This window comes from Oppia nitens, unplaced genomic scaffold (assembly GCF_028296485.1).
Source record: "Oppia nitens isolate AA-2021 unplaced genomic scaffold, nextdenovo-longstitch-racon4-pilon3 scaffold4_pilon_pilon_pilon, whole genome shotgun sequence".
Taxonomy (NCBI): domain Eukaryota; kingdom Metazoa; phylum Arthropoda; class Arachnida; order Sarcoptiformes; family Oppiidae; genus Oppia; species Oppia nitens.
Window position 1 is genome coordinate 2279400 of NW_026533232.1, and position 25134 is coordinate 2304533.

The following is a 25134-nucleotide window of genomic DNA, read 5'->3' on the forward strand; positions in this document are numbered from 1 at the left end:
AAACATATTTCTATATTTCATATTAATTTATATATTTTTAATCAATTACATTAATATTTTTCTTTTCTATTATCACTAAATATATATTTTATATTTTATATTTTATAATATTATCTATTAAACTTTATAACTTATTAATGATATCTTTATAAACAATTAATTAATTAAAATTAATTAGAAAAGTTCAAAAGTTTAAAAAATATTATTCATTAGTATCCTATGTATAATTAATTGTGAAAAATTAAAACATATTGATTACTAATAAAAAAATATTAATTCCGGGACATTTTTATCATAAAATTTTAATAATCAACTAAACATTATTGTTGTATTAAGTCATATAAAATTATTTCAAAAATTTTTTGTTTAAGAAATACATATATCTCTAGATTGTTGTATGAAATATATCGTAAAATATTTTTTGACTGTAATTTATTACCGGTTCAAACATAGATTTATATTGTATTTTATATATGTATTTATTATTTAATAAATTGAAATAATGGCAAACAAACAGAGAAAAAATGCAATAACTTATAGATAACTATTGATCTTTTGAAAAAAAACTAAAGCTCTCGACTATCATATGAAGTCATTGGTAACTAATCATTGATAGAGAAAATAACACTTGAATTACATTTTTTTGTATTAATGATTTATACATAAAGTGAATAAAAAAAATATGAGTCACATATAAATAACTTATTGATTGAAACTGGTTATACATATTATGTGTTATCTATAAAAATTAAAACTTAAAGATTAAACCATATATTAATATCTAAAAAAATTATTGTTTATTGAAAGTAATTGTTATATATATTAATACTATATATATAAGCAATTTATCCAACTATAACCAAGCTATCTGTAAATTTTGTTTGCAGTTAAAAAAACATTTAACTTTACAATTAAGCATGTTGATATTTATAATAAAATCAAACAATATATTAAATATTTTATAAGTATAATAGAAAGTATTTTCTAAAATATTTTCATTATCTATTTACTAAAATAATTATTATAAAACTGAACTTGGCACTTAATTTAAGCACAGGTGCCTATAAATGTATTACAAAGTATAGATATATAAATTATACGTTAATAATATATAATGTGTTAAACGCCCCTTTCATTACCATTTAATATAAAGATTGTGATTAAGAGACGTTAAATACCAATGTTGTGGTCCAATCATTAAGTTTGTTGATATGAATTAATACAATAACGGAATCATCAGATTTCATATAACTTTTGTAATTTTAACTTCAAATCATTAGTAATATATACTCTCGTTGTGTAGTTTTAAAGTTAATTATTTTGTTTTAATAATAGTTATTTTATTAGTTATAAATTGTGACTTATTTTCTATATAGTGTATTTAATAGTTTGTAGTAAAAATAAATTGTTTTGTGATAATTAAAAAAATATATGTTATAATGATAATTAATTGTGTTAATATAAAAAAATAACTCATTAAACAAATTAAATATTAATTTTTTAGTTTTTGTAATAATATCATTTTGTAAAAATGAAATCGATATTAATTAGACAAAATATATGTGTTTTGTATTTATTATTAATAATCTCTTTTGTAAAGTTGGCACATAGTACTGATAATGATCCAGATCAAGGTAAATAATTATTTATTAAAATATACTTTTTGCTAACTTAAAATTTATTAACAATATAAAATTTTTATTAGAAAAAATAAAAGTCAAAAATTGGATTATTGTTGACAAAGGATGGCCACTACAAGACAATTATGATCGATATATTCGTGAAAAAAGTTGGCCATTCTACTTTACTAAACAAGATATACCAAGTGAATTTAAGTGGAATATTCATAAAAATATAATCGATGAATTCAAAAATAAAACTGATAAAGTCTTTAAATTAAGTTTCAAGGTAAAGATATAAAATTATATTATATTTCAATAAAATGTAAAAATTAAAGCTATAGAAATAATTACTATATTGTTAGTAACTCAACTTAATAAAAACATAAAACAATGATCTTAATGTTTAAAAATTTTAATAAGTATTGGGAGTATGGTTCGAGCGATTTTTGGCCGCAGCCTAAAGTCATAGCCGATTGGTACGGAAGTAGCGATGAGTTAACAAATTTACATATTATGTATCAAAATAAATATCGCAAAGACGCTGACAATGGACTACAATACTGGATGCCAGTCGAGTATATTATATCATACAATCAATTGACAAAATTTGCAATTGATTTCAGAACTGTTTATAATAATAATCTTATGGCGTTTAAAGAAATCAAATGTAAAATTATGATATAATTTATAAATTATTATTTTTATAAATACTTTATCATATAAACTAACATAAATAAATATTTTTGTCTCTATAGTAGAATATTTAGAAGAATCTGATAAATTTCAAGAAGATAATGATATAAATTATGGTTACATAGATGTAAAAATTGATAGTAAAGATTACGACACAGTATATGTATTGGATAAAACACATAAAGATACATATACTAAGGAATCAGATTATATATATAAACTTAATTATAATTATTACGGCAACGCTCGTGATTTGGAAATCATATTTGAATATAGATTAGAAAATGATCCAAAAGAAATAAGAAATAAATTTTATTCGTTTAGATTAGAAAATAAAATTCTAACTGATATTACTATAAATCTTAATGAATTTTTAGCATTTACAGGGGCTAATTTCTATATTTATGCTAAAATTAAATATTTTAAAAATGACCAACCAAAACCTGAACCATCAATTGTGACAATTACTAAGTCAACTGAAATAACTAAAAAGACAACTAAATATCCTAAATATTTATTACCGATGAAAGATGGGGTTGAATGGAATAAATTAGAGGATGGAGAGAGAAGTGTTTGGAAAGAAATACCACAAGAAAAATATTTTACAATTAATTACGTAAATAATGATGTAAAATTTAAAGGTTAGTTTTATGATTATTAAAAATTAAAAAACTACTAAAAAATATTTTTATAAATAGGTTTAATTAATAATGAACAAATAACAACGACATCATTGGTTAGTCAATGGATAAACTGGAATAAAACACTGTTATCAGTGCCACTAAAGTATGAGATAAGTGTTGATAATAGAGAAGATTTCGATGGTTTTCGTGTTCGGCCGCAACTATGCGATTGGCTGTTCAGGTGTCGCGACGGAACAATTGTCAGCACTGATACTGACGACAAAAAGCGAATCTTTTCAGTAACCTTTGCACCGATAGACGACATAACAAAATTTGTAAAACTACACTTTCAAGTCGACTACTTTAGACCGTCTTATTTTGTCAGAGATAATATTGCTGAAGCATCCTATACATCAAAGTTCAATCTAAAACTAATACATTTTGGTGACCCATGTTTTGCTGAACTACAGTCTAGTAAATGTGTCGGTCATTATGAGGAATGCCAATCAATTGACTATTCATCTAATAATTATCCAAATGATCCACAATGTCATTGCTTATCTGATTATTATCCGGAAAAAGAATGCAATAAAATTAATTATTGTGAACATCTATACAAAGACAGCAAAATAACGGTTTGCAAAAATATTATATCAAATATTTATTAATAATATATATTATTATTTTTATAGACTCTCATTAGTGGAAATAAATATTGTAATACATTGGTTACAAACAAAAAAATTAAGTGTCGACCAATTCCTAATGATTTTGAATGTTTTTGCGGTACTAATAATAAATTGCCAGATAATGATCTTATTAATTGGAATGCAATAGAGTATAATACATTAATTTGTATATTACATCAAAATAAACAATAATAAAAATTTTATTTTTATAGACATAAATGCGAACAAATTGAAATTAGTGGCAATTGGGAAAAAACTACTGATCCGAAAATATTTATTGCACCCGAAAAGCAAGCAAATAAACTTACAGTTAATTTTATACCAGTTTTATCTGATTTAGACGTTTGTCTTGAAATTACTACAACAATACCTAACAAAGTTGGAATAAACTTAGATATTCAATATGAAGAAAACAATTCTATATTACCAAGTTTATTTTTATCAAAAACAACAAGTCCACAAATGTTTCAATTATGTTTAAAAGATTACATACCTAATTTACCAGATAAATTTAGCGTAAATTTTTTAGCACCAAATAATTTAGATAAAAATGATTTAAAACTCCAAATTAAAGCTATTTTGCAAATTAAAAAAGCGCCAACACAATATATAACAAATTGGAAGGCTATGACAATACAAGAAACAAAAGATCAATTATGGACCCAATTTCCTAACAATAAATTTGGTCAATTTGATCCTGAAGATCCTATCACTTCAAGATATAAAATGAGTTATAAATTTACAGGTAATTAATATTTTATATTTATAATAATATACTTCTATAAATTTTTTTTATAAATTTACTGTAGTTAATGAAAAACTAATAAAAACTTCACATTATTTAATAACTCCGTGGATTAATTATAACGAGAATTTTAAAACTACACCAAAATATACATTTACTATTGATTTTGAAGATAATAATGATAAATTTGGACAAGCTATTAATATTTATTTACTATATCAAAATGGTAATAAAATTACTAGAGAAGTTTTATGGCAAGACACTACACATGGAACTGATATAATAGGCAAATATAAACCGGAATTTAGTTTGAATAATATCAAAGAAAATGACTTTAAGATTATCATTGAATTTCAATTTAATAATCAATATGATTTTAAGAAAAAAGCTCAATATCCAATAACTGTTAGTGATATTAATATTGGCGATAGTTGTTTTGACGATATTGGGCAACCAGTTTGTGATAATAATGCATGTAATCGTGTTAAACCTAATAAATTTCAATGTGTTTGCCCACAAGGCTTGAAAGGAATACATTGTGAGGAAACTGATAAATGTACATTGAAAAGTAAAATTGATGTAAGTTTTAATAAAAATTAATAAATATTTTTTAAAAAATAATTGCATTATTTTAACATTAATTTTTTAGGGTTTAACGAATAATGAGTATTGTACTTTTTTTGCCAATGCTGATTGTCAACATTTGTCAGATGATAAATTTATGTGTAATTGTCCACAACCATATTATCAATGGAATCAAGATCAATTAATGTTAGTATTATTGTATTACATAAGATTTTTATAAATTAAACAAAGTAACTAATTTTATTTATATCAAAAATATTTAGTTGTGAACAAAAAACTTTTGTAAAGACAAATTCAAAAACTTGTGATAAAGGAGAGTGTGGTATATTTGATAGTATTAATACAGTTATGAGATCTACTAATGAATTAATGCCAACAATAAATAGTGCTAATTATAAAAAATTATTGCCATTTTATTTGGGATTTCAAAATGAAGGCACAATTGAGATACCGGTTCCAAAACAAAAATCTTCGGACCCTAAGATTAATATCGATACGTGTTTGAAACTGCAATACAAGTTATCAACGACTAAATCAAAACTAATGGTTGCTTATAATGACAATAAACCCATAGAATTGAATACAATTGAATATAAACCCGACGGAGAGCTAATTAATTGGCAAAATGAAATAGTGTGCGCCAATCAAATTAGTAAAAATGTGGATGAAAAGTCACCCATACAAACATTTATATTAAATCCATCAATTTATTCAAAAGATAGTGATATGGTTGCCGTCAAAATTGAACAAAAATTTGTTGATCGATCAGATGGTGTTCCGTATGAAAAATTAAGTCCAATACCATTTTTAACTGCATTTAGCGATAATGATAAAGAAAAGGATATAAATTTCACTTCAAGTCATCAATGGGTTACGCAATTTCCCTATAAAATACAAAAACCATACTGGTCATTTATTCCTGATAAGATTTCAGTTATTACATTTTCACGTATGTTTATCAATTATGTTATTGAAGTATTTAATTGTTAAACAATTTTTTATTTTTAAAAAATTATAGCTCAAATAAATACTAATAATGAAAATTATGTGTCAACATTATATAGTAATTGGATTGAACCTGGTCAATCAAGACAGTTTACATTGAATTTTGTAATTACTAGTGAATATAAAGACTTTGCAATTGAATTTTTATTATTTGATGAAACTATGAATGAAATAACGCAATTAAACAAATTAATTATTGGTGATCCTCTAATTTTGCCAAATGTAAGTTTAACTTTTTTTAAGTTAATTTTTTTAATTGTTATAAGTAACGAAATTTCTAAATAATAAAATTATTTGTATAATATATTAAATAAAATAATTTTATAATAATTAATATTATAGGTTGATATATCATATAAAAAAGACTCACAAATTGCTAAAAGTTTTGATAAACAAGAAAAAATATTTAGATTAGGATTAAGAGTTACTTATAAAATACAGTCAGCAAAACAATTAATTAAAATTGAATCAGTCAATTGTGGTGATCCCTGTTTTGACAGTGAAAACAATCATTTTTGTCACGGAAACGGTCGGTGCAAAAGTCTTAAACCTTATACACCTGAAACTAGATCTTGTGAATGTAAGGATGGTTTTACAAAACAATCACATTGTAAAATACAAGATTTTTGTCAATCAAGTGTTGAGGTATTATTAAATATATATATATATATATATATAATTTATATTTAGCTAAATTACCACTTTATATATTTTTATAAATAGCTACCAAATGCTAATACAGGCTATGAATATTGTAAAATACACTATTTAGGCAATTGTGTATCTAATACTTATAATTCATATAAATGTGATTGTAATAACACAAACACACAATACTATGATAATCGTAAATTAACGTAAGTTTCTAATAAATTTATTTATTTATTTTTAATAATAATTTATAATTTACTTAATATAGATGTGTGTCTCTACCAAAATGTTTGTCTACCAGTTGTAGCGATCCATTAACACAACAGTGTGTAGAATCAGATAAAGACGAACCCAAATGTAAGTGTATATTCAATGAAAGGGTACAATATGTCGATGAAAATGAAGGAAATGGTGATCTAAAGTGTGTGCCATTTGATTATTGTAATCAAAAACATCAGCTATTGTTGCCTAAAGAAAACCGCAATTCAGACCCGTGTGGGACAGGAATTAATAATACAATATGTCTATCATTTAAAATGACATATGAAAATTCAAAATGGGTTCCTCATTATAAATGTGCATGTAAACCTGGATTCAAGACAAACATAGAGGGTAATTAAATTAAAATAAAATAAATTTGCTAGTTTATTTTATTTACAATATATAATGTTTTAGGGAATAACAAAATTAGTTGTACATCACATCGTTGTGATATAAGTTCTTCTAACAAATGCGAACAAAAATGCAATAATGTTCATAACATTGTCGATGGATATACCTGTGAATGTGACTCTAAATATACTAAAGATGGAGAATATAATTGTTTAAAGAAATCTAGTGAAACATGTGATTGTATTAAACCCGGTTGGTGTGGATCTGATGGCAAGTGTCAGTGCAAAAATGGATTCAAAGTTGATGATAATACTGGAAAAACATGTATACCATCAAGTATGTATTATAAGACATTTATATTTATATATAATATATATATATTTTTAAATAAACTATTGCAGTTTTTTGTATAAATTTCTTTTAATTAATATATTATAGTACTTAAATATAAAATAATAATTAAATCTATAAATTTTTATAATTTAATAAAATTTAAGTATATAAATTTATATAAAACTAATTATATATTTATATATAAACAAAATGAGTTTATTTCTAATCTTAAATATAATTTTATTTGTATTATTAATAATAGTATTTTTATTTTTTTATTATATAGCAATTTCTGTAGATAAATCTGTTTGTTTGAATGGAAAAACTAAACTATTGAACAATGAAATAGTATGTGACTGTCCGTCAAAAGGTTATACACTTGAAGACGGTATGTGCAAACCGATTGATGTCTGTGCTAATGGTCAACCAGGACAACAGGATTGTGCAAACAAAAATGCAACATGTATTTCTAATGCCAAACAACCAGATCTGTATGAGTGTCGATGTTTGCCCGGAAAGTATAGATCTCTTAAATTAACATTTGAAACAAACCAAACCTATTGTATGGATTATTGTCTATACGATCGACGCCATGAAAAATGTGAGGCAATTAATGCCGACTGCAATCCAGTGATTGAGCCAAAAGCTAAAGAGGAGCTAAAAGATTTTTGTCGTTGTAAACCGGGATTTAGAATTACGGACAACAGTAATAAATGCGATTTAGCTATAAAATCGTTAAAATTAACAATTAATTTGCAAAACTTAAATACAATGCTTCAACCTGATACATTTTTAATTAACGATAAAATCGTACATGATGATGGATACACAGATTTATTTGAATATTATGATTTATTACACAAACAATCGTTACGTAATATGGATATTGAAAGACAAAAATCGTTTGATTACTATCGAGCCGTTGAACTCAACGATATATTGACATTCATTAAATTGAGTATCGGTTCGACAACATTTAGTCCGGATAACTATATTAAACCTGATTCTATACAACTGGCCATACAATCGTGTAATTACGATAAGACTAGCAAAAGCAATAAATGTACAATTGTGGTGGCATTGGATAAATCAGCTAGGGCAAATGATTTGACTACTTTGTCCGATGAATTCAAAAATTTATGTTACAATGATGGCAGTGGTAAATGTTTTTTCCCGGTCCATATGAAACCATTGCCGCCGCCAAAGCCTAAACCCAGTTCAACATTGAAACAATTAAAGTCAGACAACGACGACGACATACCTTCAAATTATTTTACTAAACAAGACATTACATTTGTTATCGAATCAAACAGTATGACAACTCCTGAAGTATTTAAGGTTAGATTTAAAAAATAAAATCAATATTAATATTTAATTCTTTTATTTATTTTATTTTTCTTTATTTTTCTAGCGTTGTAAAGATGAAGAAAGTGCTTCAATGTGCGGAACGTATGCCAATTGTGTTGAGGGAACCAATACTAGTCTATCACTGTTTAGCTGTTTATGTAATACAAAATTTTTCAATATTAACGGATCAGTTATTATTGAAACTGATGAACCCGAATATAGAGTTATCCGACAAATTTGTTCAAGTAAGTTTCACAAAATAATTACATAGTGCGACTAATTATTGACAACCAATTAATTGACTAATTTATAGTGAGACCGACAAAATCAATTTGCAACGATGTGTGCAAATCTTACGGTGCAAATAGCGTCTGCCAGGAAAACCTGGTCGCACCCATACATGAAGTTAATTCATGGACAGTACACACACAAAATCTGTGTCAATGCGCCCAATCGTTTAAGCTTAGTGCCACCAATGCAACCTGTATCGGTATGTATACATCAAATTGATCATGCTTAAAATGTCTATTTTAGCAATATCATTTTTTATATCAATAATAAAAATACATTTTATTTTTAATTATCTATTTTTTAGGCGCGTGTGAAGGCGTCAACTGTAATGACGGCAAATGTGTAACCACTGGACAAAACGGATACGCGTGTCTGTGTGACAGCAAATACACGGGTCAGCACTGCGACGAAAAACTGGGTGAAGGCGGTTGGATTGCAGGCATTGTTGTGTTGGCCGTATTGGTGGTCATAGTGTCGGGTGCGGCCATCTTTTTCTGTCGTCGGTAAGTCTATTCATTTGGCTTTTCCATTGCTTTTTTTGCTATTTTGTTGTATAAAAATCATTTTAATAAACGCCAGTAATGTTGTTGTTGTCAATAATAATAAAGGAGTCGAGGGAAGGGCGTACAGTCAACGACATCATTTGCAGTAAGAAATTAATATTCATGACTACCGAAGCCAACGAATATGATATCCAGAAAACGCCAGTCTATGTGTGATATATGTCATCAATAATAGTCAATATAATAATAATTATCATTATTTCTAAATACATTTAATACTATTTAATCTAACTATATATATATATATATATATATATATATATATATATATATATATATATATATATATATATATATATTATGTTATAATAAAGATTTTTTTAAAATTATATAATAATTGGATTTATAATTAAGTTAATTAAGAGCAGAAGCACAGAATATTTTTTACTATTATTATAATTATTATTGATTTTATGTGAAATATTTATAGATTTATTTATTTAAATATGAATTATTTTGTAAAAAAAACTTTAAATGAAATTATTTGTATTAATAAATTTTTAATAAATTTTGTTAATTTTTGCCATTTTTAAATATACATTTTATTTATTTGATTGGAATATTGCTTAAAATATTAAACATAAAACTAATGAGTTTTTTAGTCTCCAATTAAATATTTAGCCAAATATTAAATTGTTTTTAACAATCTGTTAATTAATAATAACATTAATTGATGAAAACATTTAGAGTGTGTATGATTTAATTATTTTTTTTGTTACTGAAATAAAAACATTTGCGCAATGTTTTCATATATGATGTGTAAATTTTTTTAGCAAAATGATAAATATATTTTTTTATTTATATATTAAAGTTTGAACAAAAATAAATTTTTATTTAATATTAAGTGAAGTTTATTTTAAGAAAATATTTAGACTTCATTTAAAAAAATAATCATGTTACATAAAATATTATTGGTAATTGCCCTGGTCAAAATTGTGACCGGCAATTATCCCAGTCATAATCATCAGGACAGCTATGGAGATGGCAGTGGAGGACATTGGACAAATAATCATGGTGGACATGGAAATGGTCATGATAGTCATGGAAGTCATAATAGTCATGATAGTCATGGAAGTCACAATAGTCATGATAGTCATGGAAGTTATGAAAATCATGGAAGTCATAACGACTATGGAAATCATGGAGGACATGGAGGTGGTCATAATGATTATCATGGAGGTCATGAAGATCATGGAAGCCATGGAGGTCATGGAGGACACGGACATGGAGATCACGCTTATCCTGAAGGCTATGATGCAGTTGCGTGGGAAATCATACCGCCACCACCGGGTCCGGGCGACATAGTGATACCGAGCATACAGGAGCTTGGCGAAACCAGAGATACTATAAACCGATGTCTGACTGATGACTCCCGAGGCGGTCTATGGGGTTACTATTTGATGCTCGTCGAAACAGTTGAGCGCCGACCATGCTATTTACTTCAAGCCCTATTCAATAATTGTTTGGGTGATCTCAACTACCGTACATGTGTTATACAACAGCTTACCGGTGCCCGATGTAATATATTTACGAGTACTGGTCCCGACTTTCTTCAATTTTATCTATCTATACATCAATTTCCATTCGGTGGCAACGCTACCGATATATTAAAGTTTATTAATCCGACGGCTGTCCGACAGTTGGTGGTCGCCGCTAATAATTATTGTCCTGGATCATAATTTTTATATTATTATCTTATAAATTATATGAACTATCCATTTATTTATTATTTTTGTTGTAATTGTAGCGTTTATTAATTTATTTTTTATTAAATAAAATATAATAATTTTTTTTTATATTATTTTAAGTACAACTAATTATATTTACGTTACACGGATTTTACAATAGTTTTAATTTAGTTAAATTAAATATAGTCATTAAAATATATTTAATTATCTAATAATTTACAAAATAATAATAAAATAAAACTACTAAAAAAATGATTACAGTAAGTTTACTATAAGAACATAGAGTAGATTCATTATATTAAAAATTTTAATAAACAAATATTACAATTAATTAATAAACAAATATTTTTTATTAAATTAATATTAAAGCAAATTAATTAATTGTTTTTTTTATCAATAAACTTAATTATGATGTATTAACCACTGGATTACAGTATTTGACTGCATTGAGATCTCTGGCCAATTGCAAATCGTTTGCTTGTAAAACTTGTACCTGTGCCCATTGATCACTGGACAGCTCATACCTCCACAATGTATTCAAGCGCCTACCGTTTTCGGTATCGTTATACCGCTGATAGAATGGCATTGGATTGCATTTACTGTTACACTGGACCGGTATGTTATCGGCAAATACGTTGGTAGTGAAATCGGTTTTACCGTTTGCAAACAATGGGAAATATCGGGTCAGTTGGTTAGCATTGACGGAACCTAATAAAAGTTGTGCGGCAACGGGAACCGGGAGTTTGTTGTTTTGCATGACTCGGTTGATCGGTTCAATGAGATTGTCGTACGTATAGCACATCAATCCATAGCCAAACTGATAGAACTCGATAAGTGTACGATTAAAATAGTGAATCTTGTCGTACAGGTTCACGACTTTGGGATTACCGGTACGCGGATCGATCAAAATGTTTGCTACTGAGTTAAAATCGCCAACCGGTACCAAATGGTCGCCCGACTGGAGTTGCCAGCGCAGAGTTACCTGATCTAAATAACTGAGCTGAAGTATGAATGCAAAACTATAGTCATATGGAGGGGACGGTATGAATAAAAAAAATAAATTATCAAAATTAACTAATTGTATTTATGTTTGAATAACTAACTCATTGGTTCCCCATGGTTGTGAGGCGTCACCATACCAACCACCGATAGACAGGGCTGCCGTCAACGTGTTGACCAGCCATGCGTTCAAATTGCCAGCCGATTGCAGTGCAGAGGTCAACGATTCGGGTGACAAATACGATGGTATTGTTCCGTCATCATTCCAACTACGTTTAACACATCGCGGTTGAAAATCAATGGTACTGTTCCTTAATATACTGCCGTCACGTATACAGAAGCCGTTACGGTAGATACCGCCCCAACCAAAGTCCTTCCAGATACACGACTTCCAGGGCTGTGCAAAATCAGTGGTAAAGTCCTAATCAAACACATAAACAAAGAAACAAATTATCTACCGTTCCCTTTTTAATTTAAATTCAACAATTGATTGCTAAGTAACTTAAGATAACACTTACCCAATACGGCAGACCAGACAACGATTGATCGACTTTCCAGAGCTCGCGTTCAATGGCCAAAAGGAAAGCCCTGTTAAACGGCACTAACTCTACTGTTTTATGGGTTGCGCCCCACCATCGGGTATACAATTCACTGTAGGCCTGGATTGTACCGCACTCGTAGAGCTTTCGTATGGCGGAAATGAAGCGGCGTTTCTCACCCTTTGACAGACACTTCCAGTTTTTGCGAATAATCAGAGACTTTTGATGACACGGTTTGCAAACCGGTTTGACCTGAGATTCGTAGTAGAAACGGGACAATACATACCGTTTGACATTACGCACCTCGTCCTCTGTCCAATTGGTACGAGTGTGACACTTGCAATAAATGGCACGATCGCAGTCGTTGGCCAACAACGGGTTCGGGTAGTTGTCTGACCAGTCTTCGGCAAACGGCGGTATCGGTATGTACGGATCGGGATGCCATTGACCTGCATTATGACTACCACCATTACCATGACCACCGTTATAGTTATGGCCACTATTTTGGTGAGGGTTGCCGTATTGATTTCCATTGTGGTCATCGTTACCGTGGTGATCCCCTTGATGGCCATTATTATGATTATTACCACCGCCATGGCCACCATGGTTAGGCTGTTTGGGACGTTTACCACGTTGATCATCATCATTTACTAAATTAGCATAATATTATGTTATTAATAATTATTAGTTATTTAAAGAAAATAGCAATAAAAATATGTTTATCAATATTTACCCGTAGAAACAGTAGCATCGGTAGCATTATCAACATCATTGTCAGCTACTGTTTGTTTCAAACAAATTATACAATTTATTATAAATAATAAAATAAACAACTTCATTTTTTTAAATACTGTATATATATTTTGTTATTGTTGTTTATTTTTTTAGATAATTGTAGTCTATCTATTTCAATAAATGCTAATTATATTATTTGTCCATAAAATGTTGTTAATGTAATATTTTTATAAAAAAAAATAATTTAAAATTATCTAATAAACAGAAAATTTAAAAAAAGATTAATATAAACTTGATATTAATATTTTATAATATAATTAATATCAATGTTTTTTTCTAAAATTATTAATGTATTGTTAGTTATTATTTTTAATTTAGGCATATGTTTTTCACGCACGATAAACAAGATATTAACCTCAGGGATAATTGTGAAAACTGTAATAAAAAAAACATATTTGTTGAAACATGTTATCTTGATTAAAAAAATAATTTTTAAAAATATTAACTATGAAATAACAGAAAAATTAATATACTTTTTTTGAAAAATATAATATATTTTTTAAGTCTTAGGTATTATATCGTTTAGATCTAAAAATGCTTATCAAAATAATCTACTTGTGCTGCACAATATTGATCTCGATATCCAGTTCCCAGAAAGCAGAAAACTTGACTGATATACAAAAATTCATTGATGACAATTGGCCTGAACTGCCGCAAGAGGTGACCGGTTATGCAAAAGGCGAGTACTGGCAGCCCGAACCTGAGAAACCGTATGTACAGACCTACATACCGGAGCCATATCCGTCGGTACCCTATCAGTCCGGGCCGGAGATTATTCCGGGCATTGCCGAGATTGAGCCCTATCCCGATCCGGCTATAATACCGTCACCTGAACATCATCCACACCGAGACTATCCAAAGTATCCATTGCCTAAATTTATTGATGAAAGCATGTTATGAATAATCATATTGTAAATCAAATCATAACTGTATTTATAGTTTCAATAAATTATTATTAAATCTTATATTTTATAAATTTTATATTTATTGTTCAAATAAACAAATATTAATTTTATTATATCTTCAAAAACAAAAAAAAGGTTTTTTTCATTAATATAAAACATTATTATTATATTTATTTTATTAAAAATATTAAATTTATATAAAAATTAATTTTATTAATTAAATTATAAAATAAATTATTTAAGTGTTAACAGTTGGACTACAATAACCAATTGAATTAAGGTCTCGGATAAGTTGCCAAAATTGTTGTTGATATTTTTGTAACATATGATTAAAATCAATTTGTAAATTATGTCTATACAATGTTATGGTACGTCTACCGTTTTCTGTTTCATTGTAGCGTTTAAAATATGGCATCGGTTTGCACGCCTGATTGCACCGGTCATCGACAAACTCAAATGTATTGGTAGTAAAATCTAGTTTACCCTGGGCAAACAATGGATAGTATTTTTCCAGCATCGACCTGGGTAATGTTTTTAATAGACGTTTTAAAATTGCCGATTGACGCGGTGGTTGGTTTTTCATTATACGATTTATCGGATCTATCATATAGTCAAATATAAAACACATATCACCGAAACCAAATTGATAAAATTCAATTGACGAACGATTAAAAAATGTCATTGGTAAATATATGTTGGACGGTACCCAACTACCTGTCCACGGATCGATACGCGGCAATCTTGGATCGGCATAACCTTTTACCGGTACTAGAGATTCATTGAATTGTAATTGAGAGTGATATGACAGGGCATCGCCAAAACTATGTGTCAAATAAAATGCAAAACTATAGGAATTTTGCACAAATAGAAAATAAAACTGTAAATTATATTTGTTTAATACAGTAATAATAATTTTATATCAATCAAAAACAAATTACTCGTTTGGTGCAAACGGTGCACTGATATCCCCGTCCCAACCGCCAATGTGTAGATGAATAAAAAAGTGATAGCTTAACAATGTGAATGCACCTTGGTACAATGTTGAACCTGATTGAAGAAAACTAGACTCCAGTTCACTTGAACCAAATGGTGTAATAGTATTATCTCTATTCAATTGACGCTTTAGACAACGTGAATGATAGTCAATATTAGTGCCATTATATAGTGATCCACTTCTAACACAATAGCCGTCCCGATATAGTCCACTCCAACCCAAGTCTTGCCAAACGCATGACTTCCATGGCTCAGCAAAATCGGTTCCGTAATTCTTATTTATTAATAGAAATATTATTTTTTAAATATTTAATTAATAGTTGTTTGATGTTATATATTGCGAATCTATACCCACCCAATATGGAAGACCAGATAGTGTTGGATCGACTTTCCATAGTTCCCGTTCAATGGCTAAGTTAAGTGCAAAATGAAATTCATTGAACTCAAATGTCTTATGCCATGCACTCCACCATCGGTTATGTAGTTCACTGTAGGCCTGAATCACACCGTTTTCATAGAGTTTGCGAATCGCACGGATAAACCTATTGCGCTCATCCGGTAACAAACATTTCCAGTCTTTCCTGATGTACAATGACTTACAGGGAGGTCTCAATGGTTTAACTTCCGACTCATAGTAGAACCTGTACTGTAGGTAACGCTTAACGTTATCCAACTCTTGTTGTGTCCATTGAGTCCTGTGATGACACTTACAGTATATCTCATAATCGCATTGATCTTTCAAAAGTGAGTTATGTTTTGCATAATATAAAGAATATGATAATAAATTTATTAATACAATAATATTAAAAACATTATATCCATACATTTTTTAGTAATAAAACAATTAATATATTTATAAAAAAAATAAATTAAGTTTTCAAAATATTTAATAACATTATGTTTAATTAATTTATAAACAGATTTATTTTTAGTATTTTCAGTATAGCTAAAATAAATTTTTGATTATTTTTATTAAAAAATGTTTTTAATTGAAAATTTTGTAATAATTATTTATTTTTTGAATTTAAAATTTAAATAACCAATTATATAATTATGTATAAACAGTGACAACATACGGTTTATTACTTTTAATATCAAATTCTTATTTTATGTATATATTTATGAATAAATTATTTTTTACTTTATACAGTATTTAGAATTTTAACTGTAAAACAAAAATAATAGTAATAATATTAATTTAATTTATTTATTTATGTATTAACAGTAGGACTACAATATTTAACTGAATTTAAATCTTTGATTAAATGCCAATATTGATCTTGGTACTTTTGAATCAAATCGTATTCATCAAGTTGTAGATTATATCTGTATAACATATTAGTACGTCTACCCGGAGCTGTTTCATTGTATCGGATTAAATATGGCATTGGTTTGCACTGTTGGTTACAATCAGGTTGATGTTCATCAAATAGATTGGTACTAAAATCTAGTTTACCCTGGGCAAATAGGGGATAGTATTTTTTCAACATAGACGGTGGCAACGATTTTATCAGACGCTGTGTAGTAAGCGATTGGACGGGCGGTTCGTTTTTCATAATCCTGTTGATCGGTTCAATCATACTGTCAAATATGTAGCACATGTCGCCAAAGCCCAATTGATAAAATTCAATCGACGATCGATTAATGAATTCAATGGGCAAATAAATACTAGATGGCAGCCAACCGCCTGTCTGTGTATTAATTCGTGGTACCTGTGCGTCGGCATAACCTTTTACCGGTACCAGTGTTTCCGGTGTTTGTAGTTGTGTGTGAAAGGTTAGTGCGTCGCCAAATGAATGGGTCAGAAAAAATATAAAACTGCAAACAATAATAAAATAAATACATAAATTTACAAAACACTAGTAGTAGTAGTTGTAATAGTAGTAGTAATAGTAGTAGTAATAGTAGTAGTAGTGTACTTACTCATTGGGTGCAAATGGTTGACTTTTATCGCCATGCCAGCCGGCAAATTGTAAATGTATGAAAAAATGAAAGCCCATGTATGCAAACAGTCCATCAAAAGCTGTGGATGCCGTTTGCATCATACTGGCCTCCATTTCCCCCGACGATACCGGGTTTATTGTATTGTCGCCATTCCATTCACGTTTGACACAACGGGGATGATAGTCATTGGGAAGGTTGTCACCAAAAACCGAACCGTTTCTAACACAGAAGCCGTCGCTATACTTTCCACCCCAACCCAAATCACGCCAAACACATGACTTCCAGGGCTCAGCAAAATCATTGGCGTAATTCTAAATTTAAATTCAAAAATTAAAAAAAAACATTTTTGTTATTATTAAAATATTATAGATAATGTTTGTCAGTAAATAAATAATGTTATACCCAATATGGTAGACCAGATAAGGTTGGATCTACTTTCCACAGTTCCCGTTCAATGGCTAAGTTATAAGCAAAATGAAATTCATTGAACTCTAATGTTTTATGCCATTCACTCCACCACCGGTTATGTAGTTCCCCGTATGCTTGCATTACACCGTTTTCATAGAGTTTACGAATCGCATGGATAAACCGTTTGCGTTCATCCGGTAACAAACATTTCCAGTCTTTCCTGATGTACAATGACTTACAGGGAGGTCTCAATGGTTTAGTACCCGATTCATAGTATATCCTGTACTGTAGATAACGTAAAACATTATCCAACTCTTGTTGTGTCCATTGAGTCCTTTGATTACACTTACAATAGATATCATAATCGCATTGATTTTTCAATAAAGGATTATATTCTGCATTATTTGCATTACATAACATAAATAATATTGAAAATAAAATAAACAAAATATTAAGTTTAAAATACATTTTTTAAAATTAAATTTATTTTCTTAAATGATAAATAATAAAAATATTTTTCTAATGTCTTTATTAATAAAAAGTTATTTTATCAACAGATTTATTTTTATTATTCAAAAATATGGTAAAAATAATATTTTATAAATTGCACAATAATAATTAGTAATATAAAAAAAACTTAATTACTTTGTTATATTTCTTTATTAATTATTTGAAAAAAATATATTTATTAAAACCAGTAAAACTAAGCATAATAGATTTTTAAATAAAACTATTACCTAGATTATATTATACTTATAGTATAGAATATTATTTAATAATACACAACTAATCTATAAGTTTGACTCTTTTTGTTTAAAATATTTTTGTTTAATAAATTATAATTTTCAATATTATATAAACTTTTATTTATTTAGTTTCCAAAAAAATATTAATATACTATTTATTTTAAATAATATTTTTGTTTAAGTATTTACAGATGGACTACAATAGCCTACAGTATTTAGATCTCTAGTCAATTGCCAAAATATTTTTTGATTATTTTGTATAATATCATTTTCATCAATTTTTCTATTGTAACGGTACAGTGTATTAGTGCGCCTGCCGTTTGCCGTGTCATTATAGCGTCTAAAATAGGGCGACGGTTTACACGGGTCACGGTTACAATTATCGGGCAACATATCGAATATATTTGTTGTAAAATCAAACTTTCCCTGAGCAAATTGGGGATAATATTGTTTTAACATTGGCCTTGGCAATTTTTCCAGTAAACGTTTTATAGCTATTGGTTGAATGGGCGGCTGCTTTCGCATTATACGATTGATTGGGTCTATCATACTGTCATATATGTAACACATGTCGCCAAAACCCATTTGAAACAATTCAATTGCTGAACGATTAAAATATGTGACGGGTCTGTATAGGTCTGACGGCTCCCAATTACCCGTTTCCGGGTTAATACGTGGCAAACGTGAATCGTTGTAACTTTTTACTGGCACTAGAGCTTCGGGTGCCTGTAGTTGTATGCGATAGAATAGTTGATCCGGATAACTGTGTGTTAGCATAAATGAAAAGCTAGAAACCAAAAAACAAAACAATAGAAAAATATTTTAAACAAAACTATAATAAATGTATTTATAATTAAATTAATAATTTTAACAATAATACAAAAAAAAATAATAGTAGCATACTCATTTGGGGCAAACGGTAAACTTTTATCTCCATGCCAACCAGCAATACTTAAGTGTATGAAAAAGTGATAACCCATTAGTGCAAAAAATCCCTGATAAACACCGGGATTAGATTGCATCATACTTGTTTCAATTTCACTGGATGCAAATGGGGGTACAGTATTATCAATATTCCATTCACGTTTAACACAACGAGGCTCAAAGTTTATACTAGAATTGCGATAAACGGTTCCCGATCTAATACAGTAGCCATTGCTATATTTTCCACCCCAACCCAAATCGCACCAAATGCGTGACTTCCAGGGCTCAGCAAAATCGTTGGGATAATTCTAGGAAATTAAGTATTCAAAATTATAAAAATAAATATTTTTATTTAAAACTAAATTACTACTGTATTGGTACCCAATATGGTAGACCAGATAAGGTCGGATCTATTTTCCACAGTTCCCTTTCAATGCCTAAATTAAATGAACGATGAAACTCATTGAACTCAAATGTCTTATGCCATGCACTCCACCATCGGTTATGTAGTTCACTGTAGGCCTGAATCACACCGTTTTTATAGAGTTTGCGAATCGCACGGACAAACCTTTTGCGTTCATCCGGTAATAAACATTTCCAGTCTTTCCTGATATACAATGACTTACAGGGAGGTCTCAATGGTTTAACACCCGACTCATAGTAGAACCTGTACTGTAGGTAACGCTTAACGTTATCCAACTCTTGTTGTGTCCATTGAGTCTTGTGATGACAATTACAGTATATTTCAAAATCGCATTTATCTTTATGTAATGTTTTGTTTTGAGTTAAACATATCAAATATACAAATATTATTAATATATTGCAAATTGAATTATAAGTTTTCATCATTTATTTTAATGAATATTTAACTAAAATATACTGTATTTACTAATCTATTAATTTATTATATTATAAAATGTATTTTTTAAACTTAACAAAAATATTTTCAAAAACATCTGATTCATTAAAATTTTTAATTTAATACTATACACAAAATAACATTTTATTTGTTTTATATTTATATAAAGTTTCTTATAATTATTTAATTTTAGTTTATTTTAAATAACATATAAAATATTTTTATTTCTTAACAACATATTTAATTTTAATTTGGTTTATTTAGCATAAAATAATAATTTATAATTATAAATAATATGAAACATTTATCAATAAATTTTAATTACAATTTAACTAATCTTACAATAATAACTGAAGTTTTTATTTCTAATAATATATGATTTTAATCTTTAATTTTTAATTACAATTAAATGCTATTTTTACAAAATTAGTTAATATATTTATAATTACTGAAAATTAATAATTACTATTTAATAGTTTAAAGTTTTACAATACTAAGATAATTAATTTTAATATTTAACTTTTTTTTAATCATTGTATTTCAAATACTTTATATAATTCTTAGAAATTTTATATTTTTATTATTACAAAACTTTATAAAAATATTTATTTATAAGTAAAACATTATACTCAAAATTCTGCAATTATTGTTTTAATATTGATATTTCAAATAGTAATAATATTATATAAGTAATATTAATTAATTTTTAATTTTAATAATATTGACTGGAAAATAACTATTTATTTAATAATTAGCTAAATCATTATTCTTATGAATTAAACAAAAATTAAATTATAAGGCAGTAAATAATTATCAAGCAAAATTTATTGTTTAAAATTAAGTTATAAATTGGAGCAAACATTTTATAATTTTCATTAAATTCATTAAATATGGTTCGATCGATATTATTGATTGCTATTATTTTCTATCTTTGCTGTAAGTATGATAATACTTGTTTTTTTTTGTTAACATTGATTTTAAAAACATTATTTTTATTATTATTCAAATAATATTATTATTATATATTTCTAAACTTTCTAAAATAAAATTTGCAAAAAAAATTAATTAAATAAATTTAAATATAACTAAAATACTATTATTTACACTATTTTGTCTATATTTATTACAGCTTACTGTGTCACTACTAGCCCGTGTACATGTACTGGCAGTTATGGCTATTATTGTGGCAATCGTGTCAATCTACCGAAACCACCGGGTGGACAGTTTTTAAAAGGTCATTGTGACGCTCAGGTAGTTTATTATTGCAAATCGGTGAATGGAGAAGCAGTGGTTAACACTAACTGTGGCCATAAATGTGTTTCGGACGAAAATAATGATACATGCTAAATTTTGATCAGTTAATATTTTATAATTACAATAATAATACTAAAATATTTTATTTATATTACTATTAATAGATGATGTATTTTTTAAAATATTTTATTATTATAGATATTTGAATGAATTAATGTTAAGTTTATATTAATATTGATAATTAGTATGTCAAATATTGATTATTTAATCAATAAAATTTTTAATATTTAAAAACACAAAAATATCTAGTTTTTGTTTAAATTCTTATTTTAGGTTCAATTAATCAATATTTTTACAAAAACAGACATTCAAACACAGACACAGACAAACAGATAAATAATCTGTTAAATAGAAAAACATATGAATAAACAGAAATAGACAACATATGAGTGAGTGAGTGTGTGTGTGTGTGTGTGAGAGAGAGAGAGAGAGAGTTTAGTTAACTTTTTTAACAATTAAAACAGATGCATTGCCAAAAAAATAATTTACATCAATATTGATGTTTAAATAAACTCTATTTAGATTTCAATTAAAAGTATAGTTGTTTTGAGAATTGTTAAAATAGGCTCCGGTAGGTATTGATCCGGCGGTTATATTTATTTTATTGAAAACATTAGCTCGTGAAATAATTTTTTTTGTATATTATTAATTTAATAATCTAATTTAATACCTCTACTTAACATATTCATGTACAGTATTACACACAATAAATTGAATTAATTTATTAATCAATAATTTTTTTAGTGATATCTGAACTAGGCTATTTAACAATTTTATTGAATTGCATATAACTAACTTAATTGCATAAACATGCTTTTAAATATAATATACATTACTATTTATTGAAACATATTAAAGCAAATATTATTTATTAAATTTTAATATATAAGTAAACATTATTTAATTATTTTTACATTTTTTTGTGTAAACTCAACTAAATTAAATATTATTTATAACTTATTTTATTTATAGAAATAAAATTTACAGTAGCAGTATAAAAATAAATACACAGTTTTTTATTAATAATTACAGTAAAGTTAAAAAGTACATTAGATTATTAGATTATTAGTTTATTAGATATTAATAAAATTTAAATTTAAAATTAATAATATTTTTTGGGAAATTATCTAAATACTTTATTTATAAAACTTGTGTACATTTTGATAAATACCATAATTAATTTGATAAAACTAAATAAAATATTTTTTGAGTTTTTTATATTGAATATATTATTTGCTATTTATATATTAAGACAATTAATTATTTAGAAAAAACATTTAAAATAATTAAAAATATATGTAATTTTTTATCATACAACTTTATTGATAATAATGATTAAAATTATGATAATTTTTATCTTTAATTTTTTATTTAAAAATATTAATTATAATCTAACTAAATCATTTGAAATAATTGAAAATGTATTCTATAAAAACTATTACATTATTTATAATAATTTGGATGACTATTATCATAATAAATCGTTATCTTTGATAAGATTATTGATACTGTTATTAATTAGAGTAATATTTGTCATACATATTATCTATTGTTTTATATTAACCGTAACCGACAATCAATTGATAACAATTTATTTGTGTGATCCGACAATAATTATGGGAAATGGCTTTTTGTTTACTCTATCGACACTTGTATTAGGTTTTGGGGCGTTTGTAAATTTATTGCATATAACTTATATGGAGTTAACTAAAACATTGTATGTTGGTCATATTAGCTATATGCTCAAATATGACCTGCTCAAATTTCCATTGAATAGCAAAAATAATCAAAAATTCAAATTGATTTGCTATTTTATGAGCCGATACATTGCTAAGTATGGTATACTAATTATTACAATTTATATGACATTTTGTTATCTGGCATTTATTATAACTACCTATACTATATACAAGGTACAATTTCCCCTGGTCAACATGATAATTTTTACTATAATAACTACTGTTGCTTGGCAACAAAATGCAGCAGCTAATTGTTTCGGTTCAATTGTATGGTTTACAATGACAACATTGATTAAATTGAAATTTATCGAGGTCAATCGTAAATTACGATTGGCCACTATATTTCCCAACAACAATAGATTGATGACCGCAATCACCGAACATTGTTATATCGAAGATTTGACCCGAAAACTGAACAAATGTTTCCGAATAATTTTGTTTATTGTTTACTATCTCTATGTTCCCAATATGCAGCTTCAACTGTACATGGCACAAAAAGCGGATACCACATTTGGATCCAGGTGCATGGCTCTGGTAACGTCAAGTTTTATGTTTACTATATTTCTAATACTTTATATGTTGAGCACCGGTATCACTAAACATGCTCACGCATCACGAGCACTAATCAACTCATATTTGGCAAAATACCGGTGCATTTCAATTGATAAAAAACTGAAGTTGATGACATTTATTGAAAATTTAGCATGCACAAATATTGGATTCTATTGTTTAGATTTATTTCCAATTAATTCATATGAATTATATCAATTTATTGCTATAATTGTGTCAAATTACATATTAATTATGACAACATTTTAAATATTAATTTTTTAATTTTTTACATTTCATTATTTTACTAACATTAAATATTTACTATTGTAATTATTAATGAAATAATATATTATATATGAAATCATAGAAAATTATTACTATTATTATTTTATTTGTAAATACAATAAACTTATGAAATCAATACTTTTTCTAATTTTTAATTTCAAATTAATATACAGTACTATTGGTAAATACAATAACATTTTATAATTATTCATAAATAAAAATAAAAATTATTGTTTTAAAACATAATAATACTGATTTATGTATTAACATTGCACGATTGTACAGTAAAATTATGTATTAACATTTGGACTACAATATTTAGCCTGGTTCAATTGGCGAATAAATTCCCAAAATTGTGGTTGAAATGAATTAATTGGAAAGTCATAATTTGCAGCATAACGATAGTCATGTAAAACACGTCTACCATTTTCAGTTTCATTGTAACGTTGAAAGTATGGGTGCGGTTTACACGACACGGTATTACAGTTATCGGTCAGATCATCAAATGTATGGGTAAAGAAATCATATTTGCCGGAAGCTATATATGGAAAGTATGTCTGCAATAATGGTTTTGGTAATTGTTTTTGTAATTGTTTTATTTGAATCGGTACACGTGGCGGCTCATTGCGCATCAAACGGTTTATCGGATCAATCATACTGTCGTAAACATAGCAAACATCTCCGA

The 25134-nt window shown here is 27.2% G+C and overlaps 1 protein-coding gene across 2 annotated transcripts; it reads left to right on the forward strand.

Annotated features, from left to right (window-relative positions):
* Positions 1 to 1269: 1269 nt before the first annotated feature.
* Positions 1270 to 10004, forward strand: LOC128959454 (uncharacterized). Of its 2 annotated transcripts, none has more exons than XM_054305409.1 (20): positions 1270 to 1634; positions 1706 to 1908; positions 2043 to 2289; positions 2378 to 2956; positions 3014 to 3573; positions 3631 to 3776; positions 3840 to 4372; positions 4437 to 4951; positions 5022 to 5143; positions 5221 to 5906; positions 5976 to 6184; positions 6305 to 6607; positions 6686 to 6819; positions 6882 to 7225; positions 7289 to 7561; positions 7845 to 8896; positions 8970 to 9150; positions 9219 to 9395; positions 9501 to 9699; positions 9776 to 10004. In XM_054305409.1, the coding sequence occupies exons 1-20, from the start codon at positions 1532 to 1534 to the stop codon at positions 9846 to 9848; spliced, it is 6639 nt and encodes a 2212-aa protein (XP_054161384.1). In that variant the 5' UTR covers positions 1270 to 1531; the 3' UTR covers positions 9849 to 10004. The 2 variants fall into 2 exon arrangements, with proteins under 2 accessions (XP_054161384.1, XP_054161385.1); XM_054305410.1 differs by having other exon boundaries at positions 1271 to 1634; positions 9805 to 10004.
* The last annotated feature ends 15130 nt before the right edge of the window (positions 10005 to 25134 follow it).